This window comes from Eptatretus burgeri, chromosome 15 (assembly GCF_056783735.1).
Source record: "Eptatretus burgeri isolate ZD-2024b chromosome 15, Ebu_testis_v1, whole genome shotgun sequence".
In the NCBI taxonomy this organism is placed as follows: domain Eukaryota; kingdom Metazoa; phylum Chordata; class Myxini; order Myxiniformes; family Myxinidae; genus Eptatretus; species Eptatretus burgeri.
In genome coordinates, this window is record NC_140975.1 from 52,272,812 (window position 1) to 52,297,133 (window position 24,322).

The following is a 24,322-nucleotide window of genomic DNA, read 5'->3' on the forward strand; positions in this document are numbered from 1 at the left end:
GTGGCCAGGATTATATTGTATAAATACTGAAGTGCACCAATGACCAAACACCAAATCAATAATTTACAACATGTGTAAACTATCTCCACTGGACTGGACACCTGTTCAGAACAGATGATTCAATAATTCTGAATCAAACTATTATGGACAGAAAAAATGGAAAAGGATGCAGGTGAAGGCCACGTCACTCATGGAAGCATACAAGCAAACAACATCTGGATCTAATGGGAGAAGTTTGGTAAGACGTACATTATCTGACAAGCGATGGAAAATTTGGGCTACAATTTGCTGCCCAATGTGCTGATCACCACGGGATGGACGAAGTATAAATAACTTGTATACACTGTATCTGTGTGTCCGTTGTCGACTAATGCCATTGTAATTAATGTTAAAGTATGTTGATGTCTTCTGTTGTCTTTGTCTTAAGTGTACTAATATACACTATATGTACCACCTTCTCCATGAACCATAGAAGAATGTTAAAAATCCTATCCTCATTTACTTTTATCAATCAAAAAGTAAGAGATATTCACAGGTCACGACTACATGTCACCGAAATGGACAGTGTGTGATCACGTGATTTTGTAAAAGTTTATATTGATGCATCTTGGTCCATTCTTTTGGACTCTATCCTTTCATCAAAAACAATTGATCAACACAGAATTAATGAAAACCAAGCCATTAAATATAATTTAAACTGAGAAAGACCGATACAGCAAATACCAATCAAAATATATTTTGTTGTTGAATGCAGAAACAAATTGAAGAACAGGACAAGGAATCAAAAGGCGGAATGAAATAGAAAAAGATTTAAAAAGATAAAAAGCCAACTAAAGGATGTCCTTTTAAGAGAATTTTGTGCGTAATTGGTGGCCATGATTATATTATCCTCAAATGGACAGTCATGGCACAACAAGACGCGTTCTCCCTGTACTCCATTTTCTCCATCAAAATCACAGGTTGACAGGCCGGGTGGGAGAAAAAATCTTTCATTTTAAATTTCATCATATTTGAAGAAGTTTAACTTTCTCATTAGAAAAATATCCTCATTGCTCATGTAGACCTCACAAGCCTGTCAACCGGTCCTCGATGGAGAGGGTGTCTATTCCTGAGAAATATGGCTCCAAATAGTTATAACGCCATTAATTTAGCAGGTGTCTTATCCTGATTTCCCTGACTGTTCTTTGTCAATTTAATTTGCATCAGAGAAAATGGTTTCATACCAAAAGGAACATCACGCTGTTTTTATGTCAGAGATGCCATCCCAAAAGGCTTGTCCTGTAGCTTGGTGGCAAGTAACATTTAGGTAGCAATGGTCCATCGTAACATCCCGTTATGGATATAGTGAATATCTGCTTCCCAGATATTGTTAATTATCATTGTCGAAGTGCCTAAAGATTTGATTAGAAAAGAAGCATGTCTGGTTAGTTCAGCCTCTGGGTCACTTCCAGGTGCTCTATGGATGTTGACTTCCTTTAATAGCTCCATAGCTCAATGGGTTCCTTCTATTGAGTGATGCACCCAGTCAATGCAACCAAGATGAGATTTGGAGCTTCTTCCTGTCTGGCATTCCTTTTTCACTGACAATGCCTGCATTTATAACATAATCATTCTACCTAATGCAAAGCATCTGTAGTAATACAAAGCACCGCATAGTGAATTGCGCAGGCTTTCAGTGTCTTGCAAAATACATAGCTGTTTTGCAGATCCAAGATCTTCATAAATTACGGAATATCAGTTGCATGAACCAATATTTTGTTACATCACAAAGTGGATGAATGAGAAAAGTGTGTTCAACAACGTGGAACTAACAGAGGCCCAAACATCATGGAGAAGTTTGTTCGGAGAATAGATGCAGATGCAAAACATGATTTCTAACACGTTAACAAAAGGATACCCAAAAGCTCAAGCTGTGTATACCTCCTTCACCTGAAGTGGATGGAGGTTATGATTTCTCCCTTGTTTGTCTATTTGCCTGTACATCTGTGAGCAGGATAGCTCAAAAAGTTATGGACGAATTCGGACGAAATTTGATGGACGAATTGATTAGATTTTTGTGAAGATCTGGTTCTGGATATGAGAATTTTTTTTTTAATCTTTAAGTGATTCTTCACCTTTGAAAGGTGGGGCTAAAAACAATATATTGCATGATATTTTAAAATGTTGTGGATGTATTTTGAAAAAAAATTGGTGAATGACATAGTTAAGTGACAAGAACAAGCAGATTACATTTTGGTTCAGGTTGAGATCCAAATTCGGCCTATCAGTGGGATACAAAACGTAAACTGTTCAGCCTGGCGGAGGTATGTGATCTACCAAATGCCGTTCTAGTTAGTATATGTATTTGAAAATTTGAGAACTTATTTTTGAAGGCTTATAATTTAGACCCTGCTAATTGCTATTATTATACAGCACTAAGTTTAGCTTTGAACACATGATTAAAATGAATGGGAAGAACATTGGAATTGAAAACTGATTGGGACATATTCCTCATTGATCTTAAACATTGAATGAGAAATAAGAGGAGGAATGTGAGATGTATTCAAAGAGATATGCAAAGGTAAACAAATATTTGACACCAGGCTATGATAAAAACAAATGCAGAAATAATTTATTGCATTGTGATGTAAGCAATCCCTCGGATAGATAATGTTCCAGTCAATCCTGAGAGGAACACTCGATGAAACCCAGCAGAAAATAATGTTTCGAAAATATATTTTTTTTGTGAAAGAATAAAGCATTTAATTCATCCCCTGCAGTTCAAATATTTCAGGGAGACTTGTATAACCCCGGGGGATTAAGCGTCACACACAAGGACTGACATGAACTGCTCATTAGCCTGTTCGAGGGAGTGCAGTGTTAAACCTCATTCTCATTCATGATCCAAATATCGTGGAGTAGGTTGAGATGGAAGAGCATTTGGGGACAAGCGACCGAAACATAGTGTGCATAAGGATTCTGTGAAGAGTTAGTTCTGAATATGAGAGTAAAGTTATTCGATTTCAGGAAGGCAAACTGAGAGTGTGAGTAGAGAATCAAGTGCTCTTGATTCGGACAAGCTAAGAGGAGGTCGGTCAATCATCATCAGAGATAGGTAACCTTCAAGGAGATAATGTACAGTGTACAGAGTAAGTATATTCCAGTGAAGTGTAAATCCAGAGGCAAAACGAGACTAGGGTGGTTGAGAAGGGAGGTAAGGAGTGATATTTCAGAAAATCAGAAGGCATTTCTTTGGTACTGTATATAACATCAGGATTGGAGTCATTCGGATCGATATCGGAGTAAACACAGGGGTGCAAATTAACGTTTTTATCCACCGGCCAGCAGGGCCGGTGACTATAAAAGGTTACCGGCCCAGCATAATTTATACCGGCCCGATAAAATAAAGACAAAAGTCACAAATTTGATATCAAACACTTTTAATATACTCACATGAGTGAGTTTGATGAGTGAGTTGGATGAGTGAGTTTGATGAGTGAGTTGGATGAGAGTTTGATGAGTGTGGTTGGTTGGATGAGTGAGTTTGATGAGTGAGGTTGGTTGGATGAGTGAATTTGATGAGTGAGGTTGGTTGGATGAATGAGTTTAATGGAGGAGGTTTGCAGAATGAGTGAGTGAATTTGATGAGTGGGGTGGGGGTGGGGGATGATGCAGGGAGGAAGAGGTTGTGGGTGATGGAGGGGGGGGACCTTTTTGTGTGGTTGATGGGGTGGTTGTGGGGGTGGTTGTGGCTTATGGGCGATTGGGGGGGGGGGTTGTGGGTGATGGACAATGGGGTGGAGGGGGGGTTGTGGGTGATGGACAATGGTGATGGTACTACTCGTCCACCCAACATCACATATAAACTCACTCATCCACCTAACCTCACCCATCAAACTCACTCATTCACCCAACCTCACCCATCAAACTCACTCATTAACCCAACCTCAGCCATCAAACTCACTCATTCACCCATCAAACTCACTCATTCATGTAACCTCACTCATCTAACTCACTCATTAACCCAAAAGCCTCATCAAACTCACTCATTTACCTAACCTCACCCATGAACCTCACTCATTCACCCAAATTCACTCATTTAACCAACCTGGGCATGAGAAAATGCGTCCAAACCGCGCCAAACCATCAAATCTCATGCAATCACGCGTGATTTGGAACGAGATGAAAACAGACAAAATGGCGCCGCAGAATTACCGGTGATTTCTACGGATTTCTGCAGACAAAAACAGTCGTTCTAGTTCAGAAAACTAGTAGAGAAGCTAGTACAAATTGTACAAAATAACAGGAATCACCGGTGATTCGCCAGCCAGGCAGGTGAGGCAGTATTGTGTACCCGCCCAGCACAAAAGTTAGGTGCCATTGGCGACCGGGCAGCCGTTAATTTGCACCCCTGAAACAGATGCTAACTAAGCAAATAACTAGAGACACCAAAATAAAATATGACGATATAGCCAAGAATATTAAACTTGATGGCAAGCCAATTTTTTCAGTAAATAAGGGGAAAAGAACATATCAAGAGAAGTGTCATCCCATTGAGTCATAGCACCGTGGAAGGTTATTTTTGTAGTGATGGAAGTGAGGTGGCAGGCTTACAGAGTGTTGACTTTGCTTCAACATTTACACAAGAACAGTCAAGGGGATTACCAACAGTTGAGAGAATCTATCTCATAGGTGGGGAAGGGCTTTTAGAAGAGCTTCAGATATGAGTGGAGGAAGTAAAGAAATAGCTAGAAAGCTAAGAGAAGACAAAGCTCCGGGGCACAGATAATGTGCACCCATATTTAACAGCTCACTGGAGTCAGGAAAGCTACCAGAGTCTTATTAACTTACTTAGACTTAGTCCATCCCACCTGTGCTAATCAGCACATTGGACAGCCCATTGTTGCCAAAATTGTCTCCCACTTGCCAGATATTGTACGAGTATGTCATCCCGTACCACTCCCACTCAATTCTGATCTTGTTCGACTGTATGTTTCCATGAGTGACATGATCTTCCTCTGCTTCTTTTTACATTTTTCAGTGTCCATAACAGTTTGATTTGGAATTCTTCACTCATCCATTCTGCACAGGTGTCCAATCCAGCGGAGATGGCATTCACTTGTAACACCGAGTGATTCGGTGTTTGTTCTTGGTACATACACTTCAGGATTTCTTATACTATCCTAATAGCTTATGTGCAATATTTTGTGCAGACAATTTTTATGAAAGGCATTCAGTTTAAAAGCATCGAGACAGTCCAGTAGGTTTGTACAATCTAATTTTATTCCTCAAACTGATATTCCTTTTGTTCCCTAAGTTTATGGAGATTTCCACATTTGCCTCCAAATTAAAAGAAATTGAATACAGAGTCGAGGCTCGTGGAGGAGCCAGATAGACAGAAATTTGATAATTGGTTTATTTTTCAATTCTTGCATCACTATGGATTAGGCTACCTGAGTAGGTGAAATAATGTACATTTTCAATAGAGTCTGGATATTGCTTCCTGATAATCTCCAGATTATTTGCTCCAGATAGTTGCTGCAAATATAGTTAGACAATGACGTTGTTGGTCACGTGGTCTGGCAGCCATATTGGTCCAGATATTTTCTCCAGATTAATCGCTTGTGGTGTTGCCTTACTTTCCATTTTCATCGCTTTTGTTTTTATCAGCATTAATGATCAGGCCACATTGTTTTGCTTCTGTGGCAACTTTTTAATTCGCTGCATCATGTAATCATTTTCCACGAGAAGAGTTACATCATCAGCAAATTCCGTGACTGCCAGGTTGGTTTCCCCTATCGATGAAAGACCGTGAAATTCTGGCGTTTGATCTACCAGTGCATTAGAGAGTATCAAATTGTGATTAAAGGGCAGTTGGAACTATTGATCGTTCAAAAAAGGCACAACCAACTGAAAATTAGTGCAAAGCTCGACTTCACCAATCTTAATGTCTTCTATAAGAGAGAAGTCTGTCTGTCTGTCACCATTTTTCTCAGCGATAGCCAAACTGATTTTCCTCATACTTTCAGAGGTTCATCAGTTTGTGCTGGGGAGTGTTTTTGGCAACAACACCAACAAAATTTAAGTTGGATTTTTTTTTTTTGAAATTGCTTTGAAGTGCCTTAGTCTTTGTAGTTATGTGAAAGGTAATATCAAATGATCCCTGCCCCAATTCCTTTGTGGGTATAAGGAAGTGTTTTAGGCCACCACAAAAAAAAACTAGAAAAAAAAACAAAATTAGATTTCTTGAAAATGCCAACAGGATTAGAACAGCACCGGGCAACGTCGGGTATCCCTGCTAGTAATCAATAAAGAACAGAATTGGCCTCAGGTGTATATTTGGAACATATACATGGATGATGCATTCGCAGCCATTGTGCATCAGGACAAGGTTAATCACTTTCTTGAACAATGGGGACAGGTTTTCACCAGCATCAAATTTACAAAACAGAGAAAGAGGAACGATTGGTCTTTTTAGATTTGAAGATCAACTGGCAATTTGGTGGTTCTCAATTGGAGACGTCTGTGTGCAGGAAACCATCCCACACCAATAAACGATAAGACTTCAATTTGTGGTGTCCTATTTGCCATAAACATAATCCCCATTTACGTCTCAGCATCTTCCAGCAAAATGTCAGCACTTTTCCACCAATTTTCTGACATTGCTTTGATTTGAATGGTAGCTAAAACCAATGCCAGCACTTTACCGGCATTTCGTGTTGATCAATTTTACACCAATTTCTCAGCATTTGATCTTGTTGCGAAAGTGAAAAAAATGCCAGCATTCATTACATGTAAATGACAGCCGGAAAAATGCTGGCAATTTTACACCTTGTGCATTGATGCGTGACGATGTAGACCAGTCGGAGTAGCCAATTGCAGAGCTTCAAACAAAGCCTGTGAGGAGCACTTCCGTGGATCACGTGATTGGTTACATGTTGCTAGCTTGAGCTCCAGATTTCCGTACACACGGGTATATTATACATTGGCTTTTTTCACAGTGCTTTTATACATGCTACATCACCTGCTCTGACTTTGCTACACTTTCATCATAATTTATGCCTGGTGTTGGCTTAATGGTTCGGGTGGTGGGCTTTCGATCCTAGGATCCTGAGTTCAAATCCCGCTTAGCTGTTGAATTAATACCAGGTGGGGTTAACTTGGCCTGTCATACTTCCAAGGTCGGCAAAATGAGTGCCAGCCTGCTGGTATACTGTGTTGGAGTGGCAACCCGTCCAGGATTGTGCCCAATAGCCAAGGAGACTGCTTAAGCAGCACCAATGCTCTGCACAGAGTATGGTCCCAATCTCCTCCTCCTCATCATTATTTGTACGTTCAATTTTTGCGTGTTACTTCCTGGTATTTCCGGTTGTTTATTTACACTCATGTTACTTGTTATTTCCACTCGTTCCACTTGCTACTTCCACTCGTTTCTTCCACTTGTTCCAATTTTAAATTCAACTCATTATGTCCATTTATGTTGCATGGAAAACCACATCAGAGGGAAATTTTCTGGATTTCTACAGCTGTTCCTTCAATGAAGGCATTCGCCATGAGAGTCGTTGCAATTGCAGAAACTGTTGCCGTCTTCATCTCATTGCCGCCTCATATTGCATCCTACTCCTCTTCAGTCATACCACCAAGCATCTTTGGATTTCCTGCACTCACAAAACTACAAAATGTTGCTGGTATAACACATAAAATGTGAAGATGACGTGTACCAAAACGCAAGAAAGAAACCACGTTATGGTAACCGTCCACCATTTTGATATGATGCGGTACAACAATGCATTGTGCTCGAAGCGTCACATCCGGTTTATGGCAAGTTTATGGTATTTCCCTGGTGCAATGTGAATGACCGATACCATAACTTTGCTGGCAATTTTGCATTATTAGTCACTGGTGCGGAGGGGGGTCAGTGGGCAATGCTGGTATCTCAATGCCAGCATTTTCCTGTGAAAATGGGTATGGTGTTTCTCGTACACGAACATACCAAATTTGGGTGATTTCGCCTTCCAGGGATCAGTGTGACCACTCCTCATTTTCATAAATTCCAAGGTGAGCCAATGAAAAAAGCCAAGAATTCACAAGGTTTCGGAAAAGCGATGATAATAGAAAACCTATACGCCAAGAAAACCTCGAGAAAACCAAGACACCAAGGTGAACAATGAATAGCCAAGATCTTGTGAAAAAAGCCAAGGAGTGGTCACACTGCCAGGGATGCCGTAACCAAGGAAACTTAAATACAGAGCATATTACAGAACAATGGCTACAATAGGAGCTTGAACCTGGATTAAAGCAACCTACTCTTGCCGAATACAAGGAGTTGGGTACATTTTTGTGGTGTGTACTAGTATGACATGTCCTTCAATTCTGGAAAAACTCAGTCTCATCCTATCACTCCAGCAACATCATCAAACACAACCACCTATATAATTCCATAGTCAGCCACTGATAGATGTCTCTTTTCGGCCTCACCATCAGCCATGCATGACCTCTCCACTGAGACCATATGGCAAAGCTGCCTCCAGAGCCAACCATCGGCTGGCCATCCTCCATCGTTCTATCATCTCCTTGAAAAATCAGAAATACTTACAGCCAACGAGGCCTTCATCAAGAGCTCAATGGGGTACTGCTCTCCACTACTGGCTGGTGCCCCAGTATATCACATCTCTTTTTTTTGATTCCTTGGAATATAAAGCTCTCAATATTATTGAAATCTCCCATGATGAGGCCGAAGGACAAGGTCTGTTCCTCTCACATTGCAAGCAGGTGGGTGCTCTTTCTGTTGGTTTACCATCTATCCACCGGTCTAGCTCTCTCAGCCTTCTGAGCCTCCCCCCAGCAACTCCAGGATGTACGTCTTTTTTTTTTTTCTAGGAGCCTGTCCAACTGTAATCCCTTCCTGGTTAAACTTACAAAATCCAGGCTGACCACACACATTGACTCTTTCTTAATTTCTGTATGTTGGACCACCTTCCTGTGGTTGTTATATCTCACTCTGCTCTCCAAGACTTCAAGCAAGTACTGTACCACTATCTCATCTCCCGTCTTTAACGACAATCTTTTTTTTTCTTATTTTACCCCGATTGACCCTGCTTAAGTCAACCCTCTTACTTGCAGGTTGCTGTTTCCTCCTCCTCCTCCTCCTCCTCCTCCTCCCTTTCTCCCTCCTCTCCTCTTTTCCTGTTCATTCATTCCCTGGTTTATTGGATCCAAGTGTTGCCCCTCTGCCCCACTATCGGTTCATATCCTCTGTCACCTTGCTATTCCATGAACCTCAATCCTGTAACATATATATATATATATATATATATATATATATATATATATATATATATATATATATATATATATATATATATATATATATATATATATATATATATATATATATATATATATATATATATAGTTACGGATTTTATAATCCGGTCTGATGAATGCATCCACACATCCAGGTCCTCAGACAGTTATTTCCTTAAATACATGTTCAGTTTAGCCCCATTCCCTTGTCGAATAGGATCTTAAATCTGATGCATTTAGAAGGGTAAAGGATGGATCCCCTCTCTTTTGGGAAGCTTTTTTCTTTACGACAGACACGTTCACACACATTTCTTTCACGAGCTCTGAAGCCCGCCCCCATTCTTCCTCAGCGGCAATCTTTCGTGAGCTCCGATGCCCGCCTTTTTTGAGAGCACACGGGTCGTCATGGTAACCGTGCCCCAGTGGGGCGGGGTGAGCTTGGGGCAGATAGCACCCCGTGGAGACGGCCCAGGGATATAAAAACGAGCGAGAGGTACGTTCTGAAGAGAAAAAGTCTGAAGAGAATAGCGTGAGGAGAAAATCGTGAGGAGAAAAAGCGAAAGAGGAAAAAGTGAAAGGAGAGAGGAAAAAGCAAAGGGCGAGAGAAGCGAGCAAGAAGCGGGTGTCAATAAGTGGGAGAAGCGAGCAAACGAGACAATTCGCCCTTCCCAGTGCTTCAGCAAGCGAGCGTGTGGTGTGGGTGTGAGCAGCGCCGCCAACAAGTGAGGCACGGGTCGGTCACCAACAACACCAGGGTCTAAACCCGCGACGGACGATCTCGGTGCCCTCCAGACTTTGACTGGTGTTCAAGGCTGCCCGCGAGAGGGTGCACGACAAAGCTGGGTGCTGGCGACAGACGTGACACGCATGCACGCATTTCAGGACGTTTTCACTTCACGGACAACTTTCTGGTGAGCGAGACGATTCTCCCCCCCCTCCCCTGCCCCTGAATGATCTGCTGGGTACTCTTGTCTGCGTTTAGCTGTAAGTCAACCCCCATTAAGCATCTGCTCTTTGTCTCTTTCCTGGCATTTTGATTGATTTTGCTTTGAATTCATTCTTTATTTACCTCAGCAAATAAAAAGTTCTTTTTATTTATTTATTTTATTATTAATAAATTATTTGTCGATTTCCAACCTGTTCGTGTTTGTCCTTTCCTTCCATTGGTCTCGCATTGTTCAAACCGAGATAGACTGGGAGGTAATTACCACAGATTTGACCAAAAAATCATCAGCATGCACCAGCGGTTAAAACGCTCGGCCGCCCTAATTAAAATCTAATCAGATAACATTGGTGCTTCGCCGAGGGCGCGCTCCCCGCTCAGGTAACCTCTAGTTAAACGGAATAATTAGACGATGGACACTGGAACTCGTGGTTGACTGGGTGGCGTTCGTGGTTCTAAAACAACCCACCGTACCATAACGTTAATTGTGAGCGGTGGCCCTGGGTCCGGCTCTTCCGAGAACAACCAGGGATTAATCCCCCTGAGTGACAAGCTGGTGTCTCGGTACCCATGGCCGCAAATATATATATATATATATATATATATATATATATATATATATATATATATATATATATATATATATATATATATATATATATATATATATATATATATATATATATAATATACACTGAAGAGAAAAGGGGGAAAAAAAGTGGAGGTGAACAGAAAGTTAAACTTTGGTTCAAGAAATCACTTTCTGGACCCAATAGAACACTTAAAGCCCGACGAGGATGATGAACATTGCACACATGATAAGCCAGGTGCACCGTTCAATGCCTACTGTAATAAGTTGGCAAGTACAACAAATTTACACAAGTAGACAGGAATACACATGAAACGTTTGCACCATGCTGATAAGCAGCTGGGCAGGAAAAAAAAGTATTGCTTCGAGTTATTCTTGTTAATGGATTTTCAATGCACATGGAAAATAAGTAACATTTCTTTTTGGTATGCAACCACATGTCATTGTGCCAACAACATAAATATCGATGTGCATTAGTCATTATTCAATTGAATATTTCATAAAAGTCCTGACTCAATTTACCATGGATACATGTACTTTATGACATCTCACATTTCAATGGGAATGCTGTATTGCTAAATTTTTGTGCACCAGTATATTTAGCTTAAAGAAAACATCTGTTAGCGAATTCCTATTGGACTGGGATTCAATTCTGAATTTAGCTCACTGTTTGCATCATTCCTGAAGCACAGCTATGAGTTAACACAGGGATTTGTAATTTGTTCAGGGTGCTGGTGATAGCTCGCCTCCCCTTCGTGAAGGACACCGTGGGATATTTTAGCGTCCACCAACAAGCTCTGGCAGATGGGACATCCACATTTAAAGTCCACACAAGGTGACATCAATGTGTTGTCCTGCATGACAAACATCAGGATGACAGTTTATAGGTCGTTCAGGATTGGAACCCAGGATAGTTGCAAAGCCCAGGCGAGATTCAAACCCAAGCAAGTTGCCAAACATTACAAAGTGATGACTTTTTAGTGTTTGGCTAGAGAGTTCAGTGGCAAATGCACATACTGTACTTTTCGGCTATCCTGCCCTGGTCAAAAGAAACAGTGATGTGGATGCCTAAAAGTGAGGCATCTGCATTCTACCACTTACCCTCAAACTATGTAATTTAGGATTTCATAAAATATGCTCAGCATTTGCATTTTCATAAAGAGAATACCAGCACTGTAATCACACAACAGACTGTTTTTGTCTACAAATTCATATCACAAGTTTGGGGGGGGGGGGTTTGTACATAATGTGGAAGAGCCAGAACGCAAAACCGATCAGGATGTAACAGAACAAAAGGAACAGTGGAAAGAGAGGGGGAAATGCACCATGAGTTCCGGTTCCAGTTTTAGAGCAGCGAGAGGTCTCCTTTGGGGCTCCCTGTTGACGTTCTCAAAGCTAAGTTTCCGGTTGTTATTTGTCCCGTTTTAACTGTTTAATTTTCTCACCTACATGTTACTGTGTGTTGCTAGTTCGGTTTTGTTTCAAAAATCGTGCTATTTTGTGAGTATTTTTGTCGACGTTCTTACCTGTGCTTGAGGCCTAGGCCTAGGCTTGAGGCCTACCGGTTCCACTCAGTGTTCGATCGTTTTTTTTTTTTTTGTTTGTTTGTTTTTTCTCCCCATTACCTTCAGGTAATTTTTGTCAGGTCAGGTTCGATCTGTGACCTGCTACAGGTACCATGTAAACCTGTACTAACCTGTTCCATGGTCGGGTTGTCGGCGACTAAACCGTCTCCCCCACCAGGTTTTCTGGTGAGGAGGGTGTTTGGATATGGACACCCAGCAGGATTAAAAACAAAACCTGTCAAAGGGCGGAGGAGCTCCTTGTGAGCCAACGGCCATCCATATCTAGTGCCCAACTGTGTCTGCGGACGTCCTCCTGCAGTTGGGTTACTTCTTATTTGGAGGTTGGTGGCAGGATTTGCACTCCAGCCACCGTAAAACGCTTCATTCCGCAAAACGCAAAAACGCAAAAAAATCTGAAAACCCACTCCGTGGGAGTACCTCCTGTGCAGCTTCCTTCGCAGGGCAGCTCACCGGATGATGGGATTGAGGCAAAGCCTTCGGGACCCCCAGTCTTTGATAGGAGGGAAACCACGGGAAACATCCCTGGGTCAGATTGCGGGAGAGTGTGTCGGAGTGGTGCTGAGGTGTCGTCCACCAGACGGCGGTCTCCTTGGGTTAACCTGAGGCGGTCCCTTCGGGTGGGTGCCTGGAATGTCCTATCCCTAAGAGAGGATGATCACCTGTCTCTGTTATCATCTGAGCTCAAGCGTTTGGACATCGGGATTGCAGCTCTCTCTGAGGTTCGGAGACCGGATTGCGGCGAGATAATGGTGGGTGGTTACACCTACTATTGGTCTGGTCGCTCTGATGGTTACCATACCCAAGGAGTTGCTGTAGCTGTGTCCAATAAGCTGACCCCAATGATAATTGAGGTAACACCGGTCAACGAGCGTATTATGAGATTAAGGATTCGTCACTCCTTAGGTGTCATTTCCTGGTCTCTATTTATGCTCCGACTGAGGCGAGTGATCTTACCGTGAAGGATGCATTCTACGCCACACTCGAGTCTGTGGTTGATCAGTGCCCCAGACGAGATACACTTCTAGTCTTGGGGGATTTCAATGCATCGACTGGAACTGATAGGGATGGTTATGAGGTGTGTGTTGGTCCCCATGGGTCAGGAACTATGAACCAGAATAGCACTAAGTTCCTTGACTTTGCAAGAAGTCATGGACTTAGGGTGGCTGGTTCATGGTTTCAGCGCCCGCAAGCTCATCGCTGGACTTGGTATTCCAACGCTGGCGGTGTGGCAAAGGAGATTGACCATGTCCTCATTGACGGTCGTTGGAGGATGATCCAGAACTGCAGGGTCTACCGGAGTGCTCAGTTCCTCAATACTGACCACAGGCTTGTTGTAGCAACTCTAAAGCTGCACCTTAAATCCTGGAGAATGGTACCATCCCAGCCTAGGCTGGATGTTGCCAAGCTCAGGGATGAGAGAGTAGCTGAGGAGTTTGCGAACAGGCTGAGTGGACACTTGGGGGTCTGGGTGCTTTGGGGGGTCCTGAAGAGTTGTGGAGCACCTTCAAGACCACCGTCCTTGATGTTGCCGGTGGATGCCTTGGAGTTCACCGCAGGGCAAAGAAGAATTTTGTCTCTCAAGGGACACTGGATACCATTGACCAGAGTCGCAGGGCCAGGCTGAATGGCAGAGCTGAGCTGTTCAGGGAGCTGAGGCGTAAAACTGTACGTGCACTGAGGGTGGACAAGGAGGCCTATGTGCGAGGAATCTGTGAGGAGGTAGAGCATCACCTGTGGACAGGTGATTCTCGTCCCGCTTACAGGGGAATTCGCGCATTACGTTCATCCAAGCCCATCCCTCGGAGCACTGCAGTTCGAGCAGAGAGTGGTAGGCTCTTGACAGAGGAGTCTGAAGTGAAGGCTCGCTGGGCCGGTTACTTTGAGCGGTTGTACCAGGCTGATCCCCCAACTGTCGAGTTGGACGTCAAGGGTGTTACAATCCCTGTTGCTGACCCTCGAATCAACTGTGGTCCACCATCGCTTGTGGAAACACGGGCTGCGGTGAACCAGTTGAAACGGGGCAAAGCTCCAGGGATCTGTGGCATCCATGCTGAACTTCTCAAGGCTGGTGGAAATGCTGCACTCGCGTCGTTGCATGCAGTTTTGTGCTCTGCCTGGAACACAGGCATCATCCCAACTGACTGGAAGAGGGGCCTTGTTGTCCCTCTCTGGAAAGGGAAGGGTGATCGCCAAGACTGCAACAACTACCGAGGGGTGACGCTGCTCTCAGTGCCGGGCAAGGTCTTTGCTCGGATAATTCTTGATAGGGTTCGCCACCATCTGCTTGAGCACCAGCGTCCAGAGCAGTCAGGCTTTACACCAAAGAGGTCAACGATTGACCGTATCCTTGCTCTTCGTGTCCTCACTGAACGCAGACGAGAGTTTCGGCAGGGGCTGCTTGCAGCCTATGTTGATCTCTGTAAAGCGTTCGATTCAGTGAATAGGGATGTCCTCTGGAGGATTCTTGTTCTTCGTGGGGTGCCACCGAAACTGATCGATCTGATGTCTGAACTCTACTCTGGTACTGAGAGTGCTGTGAAGTGTGGTGGTACCGCCTCTGACTTATTTCCAGTTGTTACTGGAGTTCGTCAGGGATGTGTACTTGCCCCCACACTTTTCAGCACTTGTATGGACTGGATTTTTGGGAGGATGTCGGAGAGATCAAGTTGCGGTGCATCGTTTGGCAATGTCAAGATCTCGGACCTTGATTTTGCAGATGATGCAGTCATCTTTGCGGAGACTTTAGACATCCTCTTGGGGCCCTCGAGGTGCTGAATGAGGAGTCGGAGCCGTTGGGATTACGGATTTCTTGGGTCAAAACAAAGATCCAGGCTTTCGGTGACATCTTGGATGCTGCTGTCCTGTCTGTGTCTGTTTGTGGTGAGGATGTTGAGGTCGTGGATAGATTCACTTACCTTGGCAGTGATATTCATGTCTCCGCAGGTTGTGAGCCGGAGGTCAATAGACGTCTGGGTCGGGCCTGGGGAGTCATGGATTCACTGGATCATGGGGTGTGGCGCTGCCGGTACCTGTGCGGGAGGACGAAAGTCCGAGTCTTCAGGTCCTTGGTACTTCCAGTCTTGCTCTATGGGTGCGAGACTTGGACTTTGACCAAGGATCTGAGACGGAGACTTAATTCCTTTGGTACCGGGTCTCTTCGGAGAATCCTTGGCTATTGCTGGTCGGATTTTGTGTCCAACGAGCGGTTGCTGAGAGAGACTCGGATGAGATTTGTTACCTGCATAGTCCGTGAGCGTCAGCTGCGGCTGTATGGACATGTGGCTCGCTTTCCTGACGCTGATCCTGCTCACCAGATTCTCTCAGCGAGGGAGTCTCATGAGTGGAGGAGGCCAGTGGGCCGACCACGTGCCTCATGGTTGCAGCAGGTTGACCATCATCTCAAGGAGATGGGGATGGGCCTGGCATCTGCCTGGGGGATGGCCAGACGGAGGCCCCTGGAGTACCGGCGGAAAGTGGACGCAGCGACGCGCTGTTCTGGCACATGCTCCCATACCTGACCTGACCTGACCTTCAATTTATATCCTCCCCATTACCTTCAATTTTGATCCTCCCCACTTTCCAAACATCCCCCATTCTCCCAACTAATCTCTTTCTTATCTCAAAAAATAAAAATAAAAAAAAAATAAAAATACCCTACAACAACAACAACATGCTCACCTTCTCCCGATTCTGCTTCTTCTTCTTCCTCTTAACTTCCTCGTCTTCTTCCTCAATTTTTTTTTTTTTTTTTACACTTCCATGACCTAATCTGTTGAACTCTCATATTAATATTAACAACAATATATATATATATATATATATATATATATATATATATATACCCAACAACAACAACACGCTCACCTTCTCCCGATTCTGCTTCTTCTTCTTCTTCCTCTTAACCTCCTCCTCGTCTTCTTCCTCGATTTTTTTTTTTTTTTTTTTTTTTTTTTTTTTACACTTCCATGACCTAATCTGTTGAACTCTCTCATACATTATTTTTAACTACAAAAACGATCTTATAATGCTTCATCTTCCTCTCTCACACATGTGGTACTCTTTACTGTTTCACAATGCACTACTCTTCTGCTATTTTAACAGACTGCTCTCATTTCGACCTCTCCTTCATTCCTTGCCTAAAAAATCCAACTATGACAGCGCTTCTTCTCTCCATGCTCTGAATTCGCCTTCATTGCATCCATCAAGAATTGTGTTAAATCGCATCTCTGACCTAAAACTTTTAAAAACCACAGTTTGCCATGGATGCTCGCTTTCCATCAACCATTCTTTTTTCCAACTTCAGTGCCAACTCACCCCGCCTCACCCCTCACTCTCACTCTCAAAGCAACCATCCCACTCTTCTCCCTCCAAGCCTCCCTCTCACCTCTCTCAAAAATCCCCCCTCACCTTTCTCCCACGTTTCATCCCCCTCACTCTTCCTTCTCAAAGTTGCCCCCCTCTCATCCACCAACTTGCCTCCCTCCACTGCCCTCTCACCTCCATCTCTTCACTCCACCTCCTCAAATCCTCAACTGCCTTCTTCCTTGTCTCTTGTCCCCCCTCTCCCCCAGCACCACAGAGCCTTTTCTCCTCCTCATTCGGCCCCCTCCCCTCGCTGTTCTGCAATACCCCACACTCCTTCAGCAACACTCCTTACCTGCCCCCTCATCCCTTGTCCTACCCTCCCCTCCCCCTCCACATCCTGCACCCAAAGCCTCCTCCCCTTCCTCTTCATTAAAAGTGTGGACCTCAAATATCCGGGGCCTTCGCTCAAACCTTTCAGATCTTTCCATACAGGTTGCCACTGACAAACCAGACATTATCTGCCTAACAGAAACTTTCCTCTCCCAAGACGTGTCTGACTCCCAAGTATCTCTCCCTGGCTACTCCCTCTTACGGTATGACAGACCTGAGCCTCGTCCTGGTGGAGGTGTTGCTCTCTTCATCAAAGACTCTATTCCTCACTCTCCATGCACTGCTCTCACTCCCCCACACCCCCAGGAATACCTCTGGCTTCGGCTTCCCCTCCACTCCCACCTCATGTTTATATGTGTACTGTACCGTCCACCGAACAGTGATGACTCCATCTACACCTCACTATCCGAAAACATGGACCATCTTCTATCTTCTCATCCAAACTCTCTCTTCCTCTTATGTGGTGACTTCAATTGTCATCACGCCAGTTGGCTAGGTGTGGGTACCTCTCTCACCTGCCATGGCACCTCAGCAAAAGCTTTCTGCGACTCATTGGGACTGACTCAATCGGTCAACTTCCCGACCCGGATCTCAACCAATGGTACTCCATCTCTTCTGGATCTGATTTTGACAAATTTTCCTGACAATATCTGCTGCTCTTCCTTCACTCCAATTGGTTCTTCTGACCACGTCCTTGTCAAAGTGGACATCTCTCTGGCTGTTATCAGAGAACCACCTCACCGCCGTTGAGTCTGGCATTTCACTCAAGCCGACTGGCAGGGTCTCCGAGCAGCCATCAAACTGACAGACTGGTCTCCTATCACTACTTTCTCAAACATCAACTCATCCTGGGAATTCTTTCAAAGAAACTTGCTCTCCCTCATGCACAGATTTATCCCCTCTCATGTTCAGTTGTCTTACCCTTCCTCCCGCCCTTGGTTTACTGAAGCTTGTGGCGAGGCAGTTGGCCTGAAACAACTTGCCTTTGCCTCATGGAAAGCAAACCCAACTGAGGGCAATCTCAGTTCTTTCCACAAAGCTCTGAACAAGTGTGTATCTACCCTCAGGAGAGCCAGAAAACAACATCTTTCTCATCTCAAGTCTGAACTCTCAAACCTCTCTCCCTCCTCAAAACCTGGTGGCGTTTAATCAAATCTGTTTCTGGTGTATGTTCCCCCTCCATCCCCTCCCTTACCTCAAATGGCCGCACTGCTGATTCCACACGTGATAAAGCTGAATGTCTAAACTCGGTGTTTGCAGCTAAATCTTGTGTCCTAAACCCATCACTATCTCTACCCACTTTACCCAGTCGCACCCAACTGTCCCTGGACTCTGTATCCTTTTCTCCTGACAAGGTGGAGAGCTTGCTTTCAAACCTTGAGTCAGATTCTGCAACCGGTCCAGACGGCATCAGCCCACGTGTCCTCAAAGCCTGCTCTTCTGCTCTTGCTCACCCTCTCTCTGTTCTATTCACCCTCTCATTTGCCCAAGGTCATCTGCCATCTGCTTGGAAATCTGCTAACATCACTGCCCTGCATAAAAAGGTGCAAAAACAGATCCCTGTAACTACAGACCAATCAGCCTTCTCCCAATCATCAGCAAGGTGATGGAATCCATCATCGCCTCAGATATGAAATCCTTCCTCTTCTCCAATGGCTTGATTTCCAATCATCAATTTGGTTTCAGACCAGGTCACTCTACCCTGGATATGCTGCTTCTGCTCTCCCATCAATGGATGGAGGTCCTCAATGCCAGACAGGAAATCCGAGCCGTATCCCTGGACATATCACGTGCTTTTGACACAGTCTGGCACCCTGCCCTACTCACCAAACTCTCTTCCCATGGTATTCAAGGCCATCTCCACTCATGGCTCGCAGACATCCTCTCCTGTCGCAGTCAACGTGTGGCCCTAAATGGAGTTCTTTCATCCCCTCTTCCTGTGCACGCTGGAGTTCCTCAAGGTAGCGTTCTGGGCCCTGTTCTTTTTCTGGTTTTCATCAATGATCTCTCCGACTCTCTGGAAAATCCTCTATCTCTCTTTGCCGACGACTCCACCCTCTGCCGTGCCATCTGTCATCCCTCAGACCGGCAAGCAGCAGCTTCTTCGCTCACTGCAGATCTGGATAAAATCACAAACTGGTCCAAAACGTGGAACATGTCTTCAAATCCAGACAAATCTCACACTCTCACTATGTCTCTTCGAAAGGACCGTTTACAAAACCCCACCATCCACTTTCTCAACAATCCTCTGGAAGAAGTCTTTTCTTTCAAGCTTCTAGGTCTCACTATCTGCCATGACCTTTCCTGGGAAAGTCACATTTCCAACCTCGCCTCAAAAGCCAGTCGCCGACTGGGAATCCTCCGTCGTGCTAAGTCCTTCCTCGGCCCTCTTGAGCTCCTGACCACTTACAAAGCTTTTGTCCGTAGCCTGATGGAGTACTGCTCTCCCCTCTGGGCTGGTGCTCCTGCCTCCCACCTTTCTCGGCTTCACGCTGTCGAAACCAGGGCATTTAAGATCATCGGCATCTCCCGCAATGAAGCTGAGTCTTTGGGCCTCTCACTCAATCACCGCAGGTTGGTCGGTGGTCTTTCTGTCTTCTACCGACTCCTCTCCAGCCTTGCCCCCCTGCTCTCTCTGCGATTTGTCCCCACCACATTTCCACAGGGCGCTCAAGGTCCGCCAACAACCCCCTTCTGGTAAAACTACCAAAATCACGAATCACTGCTCATCTTCACTCTTTCATTCCTCTTTTTTCCTGCCTTTGGAATAAACTTCCTCACTCTATTCTTTCCCATTCTTCCCTCCAGGCTTTCAAAACAGCTGTTCACCACCACCTCTTATCTTCCCCCATCCAAATCCTCGATCTTTTCTACCCCCGATAATCCACCCAAGCCCACTTCCTTCCTTTCTCCTGCTTTCCTTCCTGAAAGTCCCTGAAATGTTCATCTTCTCTTCGCCATGTTCCCCGTCCCATCCCCATCCCTCTCCCTTCCACAGTTCACCTCATGTGTCTGTTCCCCACTGTTTTGTCCCTTCCACTCCCGCCCCTCTTGTCTCATGCCTCCTTGCTGTGAGTTGTGTGTTAGCTCTCATACGAGCCTCGACCAAGGTATTAAAAAAAAATAAAAAAAATAAAAAAAAGGGAAGCGATGGAGGACAAAAAGGAGGGAGAGTTGGAAGAATGAGGGCTAGGTGACAACACAGAGAGTGAACAAGATGGATAAAACCGCAAACTCTCAGGAAGAAAAAGTGGAAACTTCAGAAGACGTGGGCTTGTGTAGGGTTAACGGGGGTAGAAAAGATCATGGTTTTGGATGGGAAAAGTGGGGGGGGGGGGGTGATCTGAGATGGTGGTGAATAGCTGTCTTAAAGACTTGCAGAAAGAATGAGATTGAAGAGAATGTGGAAATTGGTTCAACAGGCAGGAAAAAAACAGAGGAACAAATGACTGGAGATGAGCCGTGATGCTGGATTTTGGGAGTTTCACCATAAGGGGGTTGCTGGCATACCGTGTAGGCCCTGTAGAAGCCAGGGGAGGAACAGAGCACAGAAATAGCAAGGCCATAAAAGAAGCGGTAGAACACAGAGAGACCACCGAGCTGTCTGTGATGTGAAAATGATAGCATCACAAAGTGGTACTTCGCTTCATCGCGGAAGATTCCCATTATCTTCACGGCCTTGGTTTCCATGGAGTGAAGCTGAGCAAGTTGTGAGATGGGGCGCCAGCCCAGAGGGGAGAGCAGTACTCCATCAAGGTGGATATGAAAGCCTTGTAGGTGGATAGCAGTTCAGGTGTGCCAAGGAAGAACTTTGCATGACAGAGGATGCCCAGTCGGCGACTGGTTTTGGAGGCCAATTTTGAAATGTGATTTGCTCAAGAAAGATCTTGGTTGGTAGTGAGTCACAAACATTTGTGACTGAACTTCTTCAAAAGGGCTGTCCTTTCAGAGAGATAGAATGAGAGTGTGCGATTTGTCAGGATTGAAAGACATATTCCAAGTATTTGACCAGCTCATGATTCTGTCATGGTCGAAAGAGAGGGGAGAGGCTGCCAGCACAGAAATAAAGAGTATTTTCCAAAGAGTCAGAGATATCGGTGATGAAGATTAAGAATAGGATGGGACCTATAACACTGCTTTAGGTTCCAGTCTTTACAGAAACAAGAGATGAAAGGATTCCATTAAGAGTCACACGTTGGCTACGAGAGTAGAGGAAGTCAGGAACCCAAAAGTGGAACTTCCCTTGGATGCCATAGGCAGAGAGTTTGGAGAGCAAGGCAGGATGACAGACTATCAAAAGCACGAGATATGTCCAGAGAAACAGCCCTGATCTCACATCTGATATTGCGGGCTTCCATCCATTGTTGGGTGAGTAGAAGCAGCATGTCCAATGTAGAGTGAGCTGGTCTGAATCCAAAATGGTGATCTGAGCTGAGGTCATTGGAGAAAAGGAAAGATTTCAAGCTAACTGCGATGACAGATTACATAACCGTGCTGATGATTAGAAGTAAGTTGATATGTCTGTCATTAAGTGGGGGGGGGAGTCGGTTGTTGCACCATGTCTATGTATGTAATGCGGTGATGTTGGCTGACTCCCAAACAGATGGAGGATAACCCAGAGTAAATGACAGGGTGAACAGAGCAGAAAGAGGATGTACAAGAGCAGTAGAGCAGTTTTCTAGGACACGTGAGTCAAGGGTTGCCAGAAACTTCTACAACTTATCAGGTAGAAAAAGACAGAGTCCAGGTGCATTGCCTATGACTGGATATGGTGAGTACAGAGTGTGAGGTAGTTGGGGACACAAGATTTAGAAGCAAATACAGAATTGAGGCATTCGGCCCTCTCACGAGCAGTCAATTGTGATGCCATTTGAAGGAAGAGATGGAATAGGAGCATACTCCATAGACAGATTTAACAAGGAGCCACCATGTTTTAGAGGAGTTTGAAAATTCAATCTTGAGGCTGGACAGATGTTGTTTCTGGCTCTCCTGAGAGTCGATACATACTTGTCATGGTGTTTGTGGAATGATCCGAGGTTGCTTTCGGTTTGATTTGCCTTCTCGGAGGAGAAGGCAAGTTGTTTCAAGGCAACTGCCTCACCACAGGATTCAGTGTACCAAGTTGTGTTTCATTGCTTTCCACATACTGAAATTTTAACTTTTATAAATGCAAATGAACTTCCCATTTGATGGTTATTCTGCCATTTAACCCACAAGAAACGGGGAATAATTGGACTTGTTAAAGTAGTAGTAGTAGTAGTAGTCGTAGTTGCAAGGCTGCAGTACCATATCTAAAAATGGTTCTGCTATCCCAGGCGATGGGGTTGAAACTACTTTGTATGTGACACTGATATATTAACATTCTGATGATTACTTTTTTGCAATATAATTAGAATTTTAAAAAATCATGTTCCTGCATGTTTCGGTCATATTTGATGTTACATTTGACTACCTTCTCCTTGGCAGAGGTCGGAGGACAAGTTGCATTGACTGAAGCTTGTGATTGGTGGAGCCTCGGAGTGATTTTATTTGAGTTACTAATAGGAAAGGTGATTATCATCTGACAATGGGTATCGTGTTTTGTTAGAAGTTGGATGATGGTGAGATGTGTCAAGATCAGAGAAGCTATATTTTTCAGTCTTTAGAATTTGTACTCCAGGTTTTTCCATTAAAAGTGTGGAAAATAAATTGTGGACCTTCCGATGATAGTGCAGCTTTATCGTGCATCAATGATGATTTAACCTATCTTGGCAGTCCCTGCATCGATGTCACCCAACGGGCATTACAACCCACACGCAGCTTCACCTGCCGAAGCACCTCTCCAGGGAAGCTTCAGCATTGCTGCAGCAGGTGAGATTCATTTTGTTTGTTTTTATAACTCACATTTTGGGGAGGGATGTAATGGGGGTTTGAGGAGAAAAGAAAATAGTTGGAAGTTCTTATCACTGTGGTTTATTAGATTTTACAGATTTTCACTTTATCTTTTATTTCTGTGCCGATTATCAGTTAATATTTTAACCTAGGTAAGTGTCTGGCACCCTGGTATGCTTTTGTTTATGGAATGCAGGGCCACCTTCTTTCCTGGCTTGTTGACGTCATTCACTCTATGGTTCTGTAGCTCTCAACTGAATCCTCTTCTCTGCCTTCCCAGTAGAAGCTGGCATGCCCAAGGCAACGTCTTGGGCACATTCCTGTTCCGCATTAACTTTCATGACTTCTCCAATGCTCTTAAAACCCTCTTTTCCTCATCGCAAATGTATATGACTACCAAATGAATGGACAGATTAATATCCCACCAACAGGCTGACAGCAGTATGTGTGTCTCTCTCTCTCTCTCTCTCTCTCTCTCTCTCTCTCTCTCTCTCTCTCTCTCTCTCTCTCTCTCTCTCTCTCTCTCTCTCTCTCTCTCTCTCTCTCTCTCTCTCTCTCTCTCTCTCTCTCTCTCTCTCTCTCTCTCTCTCTCTCTCTCTCTCTCTCTCTCTCTCTCTCTCTCTCTCTCTCTCTCTCTCTCTCTCTCTCTCTCTCTCTCTCTCTCTCTCTCTCTCTCTCTCTCTCTCTCTCTCTCTCTCTCTCTCTCTCTCTCTCTCTCTCTCTCTCTCTCTCTCTCTCTCTCTCTCTCTCTCTCTCTCTCTCTCTCTCTCTCTCTCTCTCTCTCTTTCTCTTTCTCTTTCTCTTTCTCTTTCTCTTTCTCTTTCTCTTTCTCTTTCTCTTTCTCTTTCTCTCTCTTTCTCTCTCTTTTTCTCTCTCCTTTTCTCTCTGCTTTTCTCTCTCCTTTTCTCTCTTCTTTTCTCTCTCCTTTTCTCTCTCCTTTTCTCTCTCCTTTTCTCTCTCCTTTTCTCTCTCCTTTTCTCTCTCCTTTTCTCTCTCCTTTTCTTTCTACTTTTCTCTCTCATTTTCTCTTTCTTTTTCTCTTTCCTTTTCTCTCTCCTTTTCTTTCTCCTTTCTCTCTCTCTCTCTCTCTCTCTCTCTCTCTCTCTCTCTCTCTCTCTCTCTCTCTCTCTCTCTCTCTCTCTCTCTCTCTCTCTCTCTCTCTCTCTCTCTCTCTCTCTGTCTCTGTCTCTCTCTCTCTGTCTCTCTCTGTCTCTCTCTGTCTCTCTCTCTCTCTCTCTTTCTCTCTCTCTCTCTTTCTCTCTCTTTTTCTCTCTCTCTTTTTCTCTCTCTCTTTTTCTCTCTCTCTTTTCTCTCTCTCTTTTCTCTCTCTCCTTTTCTCTCTCCTTTCTCTCT

The 24,322-nt window shown here is 44.4% G+C and overlaps 1 protein-coding gene across 12 annotated transcripts in view; it reads left to right on the plus strand.

Annotated features, from left to right (window-relative positions):
- Positions 1-24,322, plus strand: part of RPS6KC1 (ribosomal protein S6 kinase C1) — a 98,804-nt gene that overhangs the window by 63,559 nt on the left and 10,923 nt on the right. For 11 of the 12 annotated variants that reach the window (XR_015051483.1, XM_085855909.1, XM_085855899.1 and 8 more), the window contains 2 exons: positions 22,565-22,647; positions 22,853-22,948. Coding sequence is in view for 10 of the 12 variants with exons in the window: in XM_085855909.1 (XP_085712035.1) it covers positions 22,565-22,647; positions 22,853-22,948 (179 nt within the window). In the remaining 2 variants the exon portion in view is untranslated. Of the gene's footprint in view, positions 1-5,020; positions 5,132-22,564; positions 22,648-22,852; positions 22,949-24,322 lie in introns of all 12 variants that reach the window. The other variant, XR_015051484.1, reaches the window with a different exon arrangement.